Source organism: Rutilus rutilus (assembly GCF_951802725.1).
Source record: "Rutilus rutilus genome assembly, chromosome: 4".
NCBI classification, from domain to species: Eukaryota; Metazoa; Chordata; class Actinopteri; order Cypriniformes; family Leuciscidae; genus Rutilus; species Rutilus rutilus.
The window spans coordinates 37038861-37052547 of NC_140212.1; the positions used below are offsets into that span (position 1 = coordinate 37038861).

The following is a 13687-nucleotide window of genomic DNA, read 5'->3' on the forward strand; positions in this document are numbered from 1 at the left end:
AACCAAAAGCTTTGCTAAAAAGAAATGTCTTAAGGCCTTTTTTAAAACAGTCAGTGGACTGTAGAGATGCGCGGATGGGCTATTATTTCATCCGCAACCGCATCACAAAAATCATCATCCGTCCGCCATCCAGCCGCACCAACGTTTTTGACCAATTTTCAAAACCGCACCCGCCCGCCATCCGTTGATTTGTGTATACATATATTTTTCATTTGATTGGTTCAACCGCCCGCCACCCGCCCGAATTTAATTAAAATATTATTTTTCGTCACGTCATCCGCCCAATCCGCGGTTTATCCGCGGAGTCCGCGGCTGTAACCGCCAACCGCGCATCTCTAGTGGACTGAGGTGCCCTCAAGGAGTCAGGGAGGGCATTCCACAGATGTGGGGCAGCAGTACAAAAGGCCCTATCTCCCATTGTCCTGAGTCTGGTTCTGGGTATGTGGAGGAGGTTTGAGTGAGTGGAACGGAGGGAACGGGTTGTGTTTTGTGGGTTGATAAGTTCTTTGAGGTAGGGGGGGGGCATGTCCATGGATGCATTGATGTGTGAGGAGGGAAACCTTGTACTCAATCCTGGTGGGGATGGGAAGCCAGTGGAGTGAGTGAAGAATGGGGGTAATATGCTCATGTTTCCACACTCTCATCAGGATCCTAGCTGCAGAGTTTTGGATGTACTGAAGCCTCTGCAGACTCTTTTTAGGAATCCCAATGAGAACTGCGTTGCAGTAGTCCAGTCTAGAGGAGACAAAGGCATGAACCAGCTTTTCGGCATCTGAGAGGGTGAGGTTTTGCAAAACCTCACAACACCCACCCTGTCATTGATTGGTTGGAACACTTTTTTGGGGGGTTTTGAGTGGTGGTGAAACCAATTGTTTTTGTGTGCAGATCTCAGAGCCTAGGCTGCCTACAGAGACGCGTTTTTTTGCAACACGAAAACAAACGAGCATCCCATCATTACCTCTCTCATCTACTACGCGATATCACAGTTTGACATGTCTGTCATTGGAAAGATCCACATGGTGTCATGAATAATTAAGAGAAAGTGTCTTCTCATTGGAGCCTGTGACAGCCTGTGACGTGGAAACGATGAAGATTTTGAACCCAGAAGATGAAAATAGCGAAAAAAAACGTACTCGGTTACTAACGTAACCTCGGTTCTCTCTAGAAGAGGGAACGAGTACTGCGTAATATCTTACGCTAGGGGGGAAATAATAATATCTTACGCAGCATGCAGAAAGACGGCTCGCGCGCCTATTGGCTGCCCTGCGGCAACTGCAGCAGCCTATCGAGAGAGGCCCCCCCGCCGAAACGGGCGTGGCTTGGGCCTATAAATACAGCTTGACAGGCTGATAGAATCTGGTTTATCATCGCCGAAGCGAACCAGAGCGTGTTGCAGGCACGGCAAAGATACGCAGTACTCGTTCCCTCTTCTAGAGAGAACCGAGGTTACGTTAGTAACCGAGTACGTTCTCTTACGAGAGGTCTCTCGTACTGCGTAATATCTTACGCTAGGGGAACACAGTGTAAAACGCCGTGCGTGCTGAGATCCAACACCAAAGTCCCAAGGGCAGGTGCCCGGGGCTCATACAGTGCATGATCACCAGTGACTCGCAGAGAGTCCGGGAAGGAGGGGCTAGAACAGCATCATTCCCGTAATAAGTAGTGTCCTATAAGTAGAAAATTATATCAATAGTGTTCCACACAGTCAGGGCGAAAAACTCGGCCTGGACTGATGAATATTATGGGTCTTACACACTGCCCATAGAGTTATTTAATCGATAAGCGAGCGGCGCTCAAGCAGTTTCAGTATTCTGAGCCGATAGCATCGGGGCCAGACAATACTGATTTATTAGACCGAAAGCAGCTTAGCCTGCAAGGCGGGAACCTCTAGGTTATAAAACCTTATAAATGTAGACGGGGAGGCCCAGCCTGCCGCCATACAGATATCTTGCAAGGCAATCCCACTAGACCAAGCCCACGACGAGGCCATGCCTCTTGTGGAGTGCGCTCTGACACCTAACGGGCACTGCAGGCCCTTAGAAGTGTAAGCCAGCGCTATAGCATCCACTATCCACCTGGATAGACTCTGTTTCGACGCAGCTAGTCCCTTAGAATGTCCGCTGAACGAAACAAAGAGCTGCTCCGTCTGTCTGAAGACAGTCGAGCGAGACACATATGCCCTTAATGCCCTGACTGGGCAAAGGAAGCTCGCGTCCTGAGAGAGGAGGTCCCTCCTCACTGGTATCGGCCATGGGACAGTGCTTGTCAGCTGTATCAGAACTGGGAACCAAGCCTGGTTCTTCCAGAACGGAGCCACAAGTAGCACTGAGCATTCCTTTTCCCTGATTTGCTCTAATACCTGAGGTAGGAGCGTGACGGGGTGGGAAAGCATAGAGCGGGCAACGGGCCCAGATGTGGGCCAGCGCATCCCTGCTCTTGGAGAAAAACTCTGGACAGTGAGCGTTTTCCTGAGACGCAAACAGGTCTACCTTCGCTCTGCCAAATGTCTTCCACAGCAGTTGGACTGTCTGCGGGTGTAGAGACCATTTTCCTGCCGGAACATTGTTTCTGGACAGTCTGTCTGGTCCCATATTCAGGTGGCCTGGCACGTGCGCTGCTCTCAACGAGCGCAGATTGTGCTGAGCCCAGACCAGGAGGCGCTCCGTCAGCCTGTAAAGGTTTCCGGACCTGATACCTCCTTGGTGATTTATATAGGCCACCACCGACATGTTGTCCGAACGGACCAAGACGTGGTGTCCTTTTATCTGGGGACAAAAGCGCCTCAGCGCTTTGTCGACTGCCATCATCTCCAAGCAGTTTATGTGTAGAAGCTTTTCCCGTTCTGACCACTGGCCGAAGAACGGTCTGCCCTCGAGCAGCGCTCCCCATCCCAAGGTGGAGGCGTCCGTAGACACCACCTTCACACTCGAGGAAGTCCCCAGGCTTACACCTGACCGGTACCAGTCGGTCGCTCTCCAAGATTTCAGAGCAGTGTGTAGTGTTTGTGGGCACTGGGTCCTGGGCACATTCACTACATTTAATGCGCATTTTATGTGTGCGAGCCCTGGAATGTGGCGGGCTGTGCTTGTGTGTTGGAATGAACACTGGGCCGTGGGCATTTTTACTACACTCATAACACCATCGACCGTGGTCGGAATACCAGAAATTACACTCTTTATGAGATTTATCTGGGTCGCCGTAAAAACGGCGTTTGTGTGCAGGCAAACGGGCTGTGGTACCGGCTTGTTTTCTGCAAAATACACTGGAACAGTCGCATTTTCTGGAACTGAACGAGCGAGAAGTTTTGGTGGAAGTCTGGCCGCAGCAGGACTTGAACACCGTCGTTTTCCTAGGCGGGCTAGGAAGACTTTGGGGCCTCGGGCTTTATCACAATCTTAGGCCGGGGCCCACGTGGAGGGGGGCGAAGGCCAACAGAGCGAAAGCGTGGTCTTGGGTCCCCGGGCCTGTCGACGCTGAGAAGCGGCGGCGGGCGGAGGCTGCGGCTGGGAGCTTCGAGCAGACGGCTGTTTTGAGCGGCCTGCTGCGGAGCTGGAGCGCTTAGGCAGGAAGTGTTTCATGGCCTGTGATGTTTTCTGCACCGCGGCGAAGCTGGCGGGCGAACCGGCAAGCTTTTGCGGGTTGGAGGATGTTCCGGGACCCGCTGAGCACGGTGCTTTTTACGGCGCGGCACCGCAGCGGGCGGAGGTGCAGTCTCGGCGAAAGATGCCAGGCGAGTCCTCAGAGTCACCATGGGCATCAGCTCGCAGTCAGGGCAGCAGCCGTCAGCGAGCGCGAGAGGTGCGTGATTCTCACCCAGGAAGGAAACGCAGATGACATGGCGGTCCCCGTCGCTGAGTGGGGCTCGACACAAGCCACAGGAGGTATGAGGCATCTTTAAAAAGACGCTCGCTCTTTTAGAATGAGAGTGTGAGTTGCAGCGGCGAACACACACTAGCAGAGAAAAAGGATATAATACACTGGATAGCGTAGCAGGAACGGCGACTGAAGGCGACGAGTTGTCGACCAGCAGCTTCAGATGCAAAGGCTCTTCCCGCAGAAGGCTTTCTCTAACGGTGCGGCTTCTTCCTCTCAGGATCCAGCGATGCGAGAGCTTCGCTGAAGAGATGAAAAATCAGATTCTATCAGCCTGTCGAGCTGTATTTATAGGCCCAAGCCACGCCCGTTTAGGCGGGACGTGACGCAGTAGGCGCGAAGCGCCCCCATTGGATCTGACGTCACGAGGGGCCTCTCTCGATCACCAAAACGCTGTTGTCATGTAAACAAACACCCCAAATGCATACATTTTTTGCTGAAAATGGTGTCAAGTAAACCGCCCCTAACAATGAGTGTCTGTGACAGCAAGACTTGACTGACTTTACCTAACCTGAGAATAAACCCCCAACAAGGTGATGTACATGAGGTCTTCCATCAAACTGAAGGGGGTTTATTTTGAGAGAACCACCGGCTGAATGTACATTATCCCACTTATTACACGGCTACTTGAAATATTGATCTGAGTTGAAATATTATAATAGGTCTTTAAACGCAAGGCTTCACGGAGAGAGCAGTTGCAAAGCGGCAAGTTCAAACTAGACAGACATTTAAGAGATACGGTACACAGTCATATTACTTATTACACAGCAGTTCACCACATAAATAATTATGGAGATAAGTGACATTGATTTCAGATTGGCAGCGGCTTCGTTAGTATGAAACGATAGAGCGAGTCCATGATACTGGATGGCATAATTAAATAACTGTACACAAAATTTTGATTTGACTAAGTTTTAATATTTTATAAGATTACCAAATGCAAAACTTCGACAAAGAAAAACTGTTCCTAGCAAGCGTATAGCACTGCTGACTTCAGTAACCTGGATGAGCCTGTGTTTCTGTTTTCAGCGATTGTTATCTGGGAATAACATACCGCTGGATGGTGCGATTGACCAATCAGAATCAAGTATTCCACAGAACTGTGTAATAATAAATAATAAGGTTAAAGGTGTTAAGATCAAAGTTCACACCACAAAACAACAGCTCACATTATTGTACCATAAAACAAGTTATTGTAAACCAGTTACTGGGAAACCCAAAATCTAGGGCATTCTTGTACATGAAAAGTTGTAAATCAGGTTAATAATTACATTTAATGTTTTATACATGTAATACATGTCATTCAAATGATATGTATATGTTGTATAGTAGCAGCAAGGAAAGAAAGACATTTAAAGGAATTTTGTGGATTCAACAAGTTGATCCATCAGCAACATTTTGTCAACATAAATCTGATAAACCTGTCATGTGACCATCTATATCAGAGGCCAGAAATATACCAGAGGTCAGCATAATCACGGGCATGTGATAATAGCTAATATATTTAATTTAAATAAAGTCACTCAAACTTGCATATGGATGTACATTTTGAGGTAATCATTCCTCACAGTCAAAGCCTTTTTTATTTTGTTAGGTGCTGATAAATACTATTAAAGTGTGAGATTTTAACCATTCAACGACCGGAGGTGTGTGCTTCTGTGATTATCCCTCCACTGATCTTATTAAAAAAATAAAATAATAATTATAATAAATAAATATATATATATATATATATAAGTTATTATATATATAGTCAAAGTTATTTTCTGTTGAGATCAACATAGTGCCACAAATGTTGTGAATAGAGATAAACATCCACTGAACCCGGAACATCCCTTTGATTATGATTAACAATTAACTTGAACTACATTTTTATCTGAAGCAATGTAAATCATGTACAAAAGACAGTAAATCAGGACACTATAAAGGAACATGAGAGGCTGTGAGGATGACAGAGCAAGAGCTGGAAACAAACATCAGTGAAGAATGAAGGGTTTAGTATGTTTACTGCTGCTGTTGGAAACCTTTGTGTGTGTCGTACAGCATCAGGTAGATGGAGGACTCAATGAGAATGAGATCAGTCAACAGCTCAGATCTGAGGACGGAAGACAGAATCCACCTCAAACAGACACTTTGAGAGATGAAGCTTCAACTGACAGCCAACAAAACTACCATCTGTTCTTCACTGACATCCATGCAGCGCTGAGAGAACTGACCGCCACCGTTTCAGAGCAGAAAGTGAACATCAGAGAACTGACCAGCACAGTTACAGAGCAGAAAACCATCAACAGAGAACTGACCGCCACCGTTACAGAGCAGAAAGTGAACATCAGAGCTTTAGAGACGCAACTGAGGGAACAACAGACGTTTATCCTGGAAGAGCTGAACAAGAAAAATGATGTTATCCTAGAAGAGCTGAACAAGAAAAATGATGTTATCCTAGAAGAGCTGAACAAGAAAAATGACGGTATCTCACCAAAACATTCATTCTTTTATCAATGATCCTCAAAGTAAAGCACCAATGCAATACGATGCATAGTGTAAATGTTAGTGTAAAATTTAATGTATACTGTGTAAATTGTGTTATCTATTACAATAATCAGTGTGAATGTCATTTAACAGAATCTTTATTTCTTCACAGAAATATCAAATCTTACTCTGGGTCAAGTGGAGTTGAGAAAGGAAAATAGAGGTGAAAGTGTGCTTGAATGATGTTAAATTCAGTCTATACAGGTGAAACTCGAAAAAATTAGAATATCTGCAAAAGTTATAATTTTGATGATAATGGCTTACAGCTTATGAAAACCCCAAATTCAAAATCTCAGAAAATTTGAATTTTAAATGAAAACAATAAAAAAAAGGATTTTAAATACAGAAATGTCAGCCATCTGAACAGTATAATCATGCATATGTATATAGTTACATATACTAAATATATTAGTTTCACCTTTTAATTTTAATTACTGAAATACACAAACTTTTGCACAATATTCAAATTTTTCGAGTTTCACCTGTACATTCTCAGCGCAATAGAGTAATATATCACAATATTTCTAATGTTTTTCAATAACAGAAAGAGAAATAGCTTTTTCAGCTGCACTGATGCAATCTGGCAGTGGATATATTGGTCCTTTTACCACTGAATTCACACTAACCTACAGGAACGTCTTCACAAACATAGGGAACGCCTACAACCCAGTTACAGGTAATGATCAATTAAATGAGTCATAAAACTCAGTTTATAGTAATGAAAACCCTTCTGCTCCATTCAGACCTCTCTGCAGTTGTGTAATGTGTATTAGAGAATAACGGGCTGTTTACACGACACCGGTTTCAATTAAACACGTAAAGATTTGTATGTGATTCAGGTTTATGCGCTTTGGCCATTCATTCACACGTTCATTCATTTGGGGACTGAAAATGCAAATGTTTGAAATTGGGCTTCAAAGTGCACGTTTTTGGAAACAATACCATTATCGTCTCCGTGCAAACAACAAAAACGTGAATTTGTGAAAACTGTGATGTCATGCGTTATTCGTGATAGTCTAAAGGTGCGTGGTGTTTCTTTACAAAAGTGATGTTGCCACCTACTGGCCAGGCAGCAGAATACAGCGTTTCAAGTAGTTTCCACAAATCCGTGTTAATGGGGATTGTTTTGACAACATCTGTCCGTGAAAAATCCAAAGAAAAAACTTGTCAATTTTTTGTACATTGTTGTCATGTAACCAGCCTGAAATGATCTGCCATCTTTTGAAAATATTACACAGTGTGCTTGATAATAAAGCAATCATACAGGAAACATCTGATTCTGTATCTCTTGTTATTTGATTTAGGTGTTTTCACAGCCCCACTGAAAGGAGCGTACATGTTCAGAATCTCTGTATTGAGTCATGGACCAACTGTATCAGCTGCATCCATTTTTAAGAATGGAGAGCGTGTGGTTTCGGCATATGGTCATCAAGCTCAGAATGTGTTAAACTCCTCGAATGGAGTTGTGTTGATCCTGGAAGTTGGAGATGTCGTCTATGTGAGACTTTGGCCTAACACGAGGATATATGATAGCGAGAATAACCACAGCACTTTCAGTGGTTTCCTGCTTTTTCCCTTAAGAGAACAGGAGCTTTGCAGAATGTGATTCCAATAATTCTGAACCTTCAGCGTATGATTTAAGATGATTTATATATCAGTGGGGATTTCTTTAAGACTGTTAGGGAAGCTCGGCTTCCCCTATAATGTAAAAAAAATGAATGGTCAAATATGTACTATTGTGTTAACATTTTATTGACTAAAAATGCGTTAGAAAACGTTCATCTCAAAGACGAGTTCGTTCAGAATCAGCTACGTATAGCAGGTCGGCTGACTCGATTTCCTTCTCATACATTCCCGTAGCGCCACAGTGCATTTCCCTGTTGAAGCCCAGCGTCCATTGACTTCAGTGGGGCTGCTTTGAACAGTTTTTTCAGTGCTTCGAAACTGGAGGGTCATTGGATAAATGCTGTGATTATGTCCCGTCCACGGACGCTCAGCGTCTCTGGGGGTGAATGAGGAGTGGGCTGGCCCGGACTCCGGGCTTCTGTTTTCATAATACATTTCAAACAATTATACATTTATTATATTATTACTTATTATATCTTTTTATTATTAGTAGTAATAATAAAAAAATAATTATTAAGATAATAAAAAATATATATTATTAGTAGTAGTATTATTATACTATATTATATTATTATTTATACCTTTATTATATTTAACTCTGCTGGCCATTGAGAGGACACTGGTCAAGTCACTGGAAAAGACTGAGCTGAAGAGTTGGTACGACAGGGTCACAGAGCATTTTCCTGAAAAGGAACGTTGAATTTACGTTTAAATAAATAGACAATTTTTATGATGTAGGCCGAAAATGAGCTTCCCCTCTTTGAAAGACCAGCAGCCGCCACTGATATATATATATATATACAATAATAATAACAACAATAATAATAGTACTGTTTATAGATTAAATGAAAGTGTTTAATGCAGGACATTAATAATCATAAATACATTCATCATGTTTAATCAACAATTAGTCCTCTGGAGGGGGAATCATATGTAAAATGTTGGTATGGTATGTTAAAAGATTATAAAATGGCAGGTGTAAAATTGTAAATTGTGTTTCAAGCGTAAGAAAAAAGATTTGCAACATTTACTGTTGTTTTGTACTGTACTATAAGTGTAATTCATGTATTGTGAAACTGCAGCTTTACGCTAACGACATAAACATAAATATGAATTTAAATTTAATTTACAATCTTACGTACACTTCCACAAATCTTACCCTGCACATGCAAATCTTTTTGGCATCATCATCAACTTTTACGTCATTATATAGTGGTCTTCTCAGCACAAATAGTTTCAGAGCAGTACTTTCTAATGTTTATTTGATGAAAGAAATATGTATAAATGTGTTTGTGCCCCTATTAGTCAACTACAATTACAGTAAAATAGTGTAATGCACCTACCGTGGAAAACAACTGCTTTTTAAATGACTTTCCCAGTGTTTATTTATTACATGTTGTATTTTACGATACGTTTCACAAGATGGATTTTGCTATTAACAATGTTTTCATCCCCTATAAAGAGACTGATTTAATAAACATTTTTAAGTAAAAATGTAAAAAAGTATTTTTTATTTGGATTTATTATATGAAATAGGCTAAAAATGGCTGGGTCGTCTCAGAGAGAAAGGCGGGTTCTTCCATGTTTTGACCACAAGATGTCGTTAGTGTCTAATACGTTAATTACATTATAATGATACTTATGATACAGTTGAGGGGAAAGTCATTTCTTCGTAAAGCTTTAATTCACTTAATCATTTAATTCACTTAATCAAGCAATTAATCATTACCACAATGCAATTTTAATTAAAATACAGGTAAAATATTTGTCAAATATAAATACGGAATTTTTTTTTTAATTAATATGGTATTTAAAAAAAAAATGTTTCTTAAGGTGTGACTGTAGCCCATTGCACCTTAAAATAGTGTATGTCTAGAAAAGATGAGTAGTCTATAATGTTAATAAATGTCAGCACGAGATAAGAGTTGTATAAACAGTTTATTAAAAAATAAGTAACAATACAAATAGAGTAACAATAATAATGTAAATATAATGCACAGTAATTACATTGAAACATAAAGAACAAAAACTACTGAGAATTATGCTATTTTAAATACAACAACAGAAAAGAACTTGAAGTAGCCTATTTATAGGCAATGTAGATATTTTAGTTGTCAACTTACTAATGTCAACGTTATTTGGGCAAATTTGAAATTGTACATGTTAACATTTATTTGATTACTAATAGAACATCATTAACATTTGAACATTTATTTTACATTAGTTTTGAACAATTAAACTGTTTAATTAAGGCAAGACACTACAGGTGAATAGAGTAACATTTTTAACTTAGAGATATCACCATGAAACTTTACCAGTTGATTACTTGCATGAATATGAGAAAAAAATGTATTGCAAGTTCTCTGTAATTTTATGTTTAAATATGCTAATAAGGCTATATCCAATTAAATATGCGTTAATTTGCATATATTTTGAAGTGACGAATCTGACCATTGAAAAAAACAAGGTTCAAAATTATTTTTGCATTTTGTTGATATATTCAATGAAAAGACATTACCAGAGGGGATTATGAATGTCCCCTTTTGTTACCCTGTAAATCAGAAAATACTGGCAATAGCCTTAAAAAAGTGATTTCCGCCCTATTTTTAGCCATAAAATGTCATATAAATCAGGCCAAGAATGATATATCAACAAATCCCTCGGGACAAACCTTCACAATATAGTTAGGAATACGACTAAAGTTTGGTGTATGAAGGTGCTACAGAAGTGGAAAATCGTCACTAGGACTGTGAGAAAAAATGGTTGAAAAAATGAGAAAAAAGGGGACTGTCATCGATCGCCAGTGGCCCATGCATATCAACTGTCACCAAATATCAGTGGTAAAACGTGAGGAAATGCTAGATTTTTTTATTGCTGACAAAGTTTAAGTCTAATGAAATACACTGACACCTTATTTTTGTCCTTTCAAAAGTAACATACTTGGTTACTTACGTAACCTCGGTTCCCTTAGAGATAAGGGAACGAGTACTGTGTTGCAAACGCTGTGGGACAGTTATAAACTTTATTTTAAAACACATTGCAGCTGCACAGCGAGAGCATCATAGCGAGAGCGAGTGAGCTGATTGGCTGTGCTGCGGGAACTTCACATACCTATGGCGAGTGAGCAGGAGCGCGCAATCCAATGGGAGCACTTGGCACCCTGCCAGACTTGAGCGCGCCAATTTGGACGTGACAGGAGGGTATAAATTCAGAGAAAACTTGCCATATGACAGGTCTATATCGACTGAAGCGAAACACCTGATATGAGCGAAATAGCATGGCAAGGCAACGCAGTACTCGTTCCCTTATCTCTAAGGGAATCGAGGTTACGTAAGTAACCAAGTACGTTCCCTTACGAGAACGTTCTCTCGTTGCAAATGCTGTGGGAACCCAATTTAAAACGCTGTGCTATTCGCCCGTGACTACTCTGAGAATCCAGGGAGCCCCGGGACTATGACAGAGTAGTCTGAATATCACAGACCGGAGCTTTGTGTAGCACAGGTGATTTAGCTACATAGTAGTGACAAGAGATACAATAGATAACACACAATAGTGCTCATTTATGTTGTTTTTATTAAAATTCATAATTTATTTGATTACAAAACAAGAAGAAAAAATATTTCTGAAAAGAAGGAAACGAAAAGAAATTGTTTTTGTATGTGTTTTAATTTATTTTTGAGCTTTTCATCTGGTTACGTCATGTATGTGAAAATAGAGTACTGCCCCTTTAAAGCTGCAGTTATTCTATTCTAAATAGCTAGGCCCTAGTGCCACTAATTGCGGTTTCGTCATGCCACACTGGCATAAACCTTGCTTTATTGAAGACGTCTGAGTTGGGAGAAGATGCAGCTACTTTTTCGAAATGCCCACGCCATCGGAAATAAGGGCAGGCCTTTCACTGACTTCGCATGGAAATGAGTAAGTGAATTAACGTTACTATTTACATGTTTTAGAAACAGTGCATTTAATTCGATTCAGAGTACTTCCATGGACACAGATGAAACTTTACGTTTGGGGGTTTCAAAAAGAAAAAGAAAAGTCGCACTGAAATCTACGGTGTTGTAGGTGCTAACAGTGGCTTCATTTACACGAAAATTAATTTCAGGGTGGACAGGAAGAAAGACTTGAAGATAAGAGAGACATACACAAATGACTACCAGGCAAAAGAGTTCATACACTACATAGCAGAGGATGAGAGAAGAAAGATGAGGGCAAGATTATCAGATGGCAAGTTCATCTCGGTCATGTCAGATGGATCCCTGGACAGTGCAGTGATAGAGGAAGAAATGGTCTACGTCAGGAGTGCCAGTGAGGGGAAGGTCAAAGTTGGGTCAAGGGGTAAAAGCTGTCTCAAAGCCAGATGCTACAAATATAGCTGGAGCAGTGTGCAGTATAATGGAAAGTGGAGTCAGCAATGATTGGAAAAACAAGCTAGTGGCAATCACCACAGATGGAGCATCTGTAATGACAGGAGTAAACAATGGTGTAGTAACAAAACTGCGTGCAGACAGACCAAATGTGCTGGGGATCCACTGCATGGCCCATAAGCTAGAGCTTGCCTTTTCAGAATAAGGACAAATGTGATGGCCAGGAAAGTTGAGGACCTGTTGAGTGGACTCTACACCTTATATCATAAGAGTGGAGTGAACAGGGCCAGCCTAAAGCAACACTTCAGGGAGCTCCACATGAAGGCTTTGATGCCAACCAGAGTAGGTGGAACCCGGTGGCTACCACATCTCTTCAAAGCACTTGACCATTTTCTCAGGGGATATGCTGGCATTGTGCGCCACTTACAGGAGAAGGTATGTTAATTTATAGCCTACTAAAACCAGCAGTGTAGATGGATTATTTAATGTTTCTCTTCATCAGTTTTAAATGCTGTCTGATATAATGTTGTTTTGTTTGTAGTCCCAGGAGGCCACGAACATCAATGCTGTTCTGAGGGCAAAAGCCAAGGGGTTCCTGAACATATGCAAGGATGGTGCCCATACACAAAAGAATTATATTTGAAATATATTTTCTGGATATGTTTTGGAATATATGCAAATATTTGAAATTGGCCCAATAAATATATTTCATACTTATATTTCATATATTTTTGTTATATTTCAGAATATATTTCAATGTATTTGGAATATATGCCACATATATTTTTGACACTTTTGGGGACCCGTACAGAAAAAAAAATACATTGAAATATATTCTGAAATATAACAAAAATATATGAAATATAAGTATGAAATATATTTATTGGGCCAATTTCAAATATGTGCATATATTCCAAAACATATCCAGAAAATATATTTCTTTTGTGTATGGGTGGAGTGCTCAGGTTTTGCTGCCTTCACCATGACACCATCTATCAACTGAGCAACCTCTCTAAGTCACTGCAGAGGTCAGTGTCAACCCTGGCTGAAGCTCAGAGCTGCCTTTCCTCCACTCAGGCTGTCATAGAAAAGTACAAGTCAAGGTATGTATCATATATCCTACAATTTATCGTTTGATTTTAGGTTGTGTTGGTGTGTTTTCACCTCAGTATAAATAAAAATAAATAAAAAGACACCCATCCATCTATTTCTGCACAACTGTAGACCTGAGCCTAAGCTGAGAGCAGTACTGGACACAGACACCTATGAGGGAGTCCTCCTGAAGCCTACTA

The 13687-nt window shown here is 41.1% G+C and overlaps 1 protein-coding gene across 2 annotated transcripts in view; it reads left to right on the plus strand.

The window, feature by feature from the left end:
- LOC311289228 (uncharacterized protein) overlaps positions 1 to 8197 on the plus strand; it is a 213321-nt gene extending 205124 nt beyond the window's left edge. The window contains exons 1-4 of one of the 2 annotated variants that reach the window (XM_084407065.1): positions 5829 to 6340; positions 6515 to 6565; positions 6947 to 7078; positions 7707 to 8197. In XM_084407065.1, coding sequence (XP_084263191.1) covers positions 5860 to 6340; positions 6515 to 6565; positions 6947 to 7078; positions 7707 to 8008 — 966 coding nt within the window. In that variant the 5' untranslated portion in view covers positions 5829 to 5859 and the 3' untranslated portion in view covers positions 8009 to 8197. Of the gene's footprint in view, positions 1 to 5828; positions 6341 to 6514; positions 6566 to 6946; positions 7079 to 7706 lie in introns of those variants that run through there. The other variant, XM_084407064.1, reaches the window with a different exon arrangement.
- The last annotated feature ends 5490 nt before the right edge of the window (positions 8198 to 13687 follow it).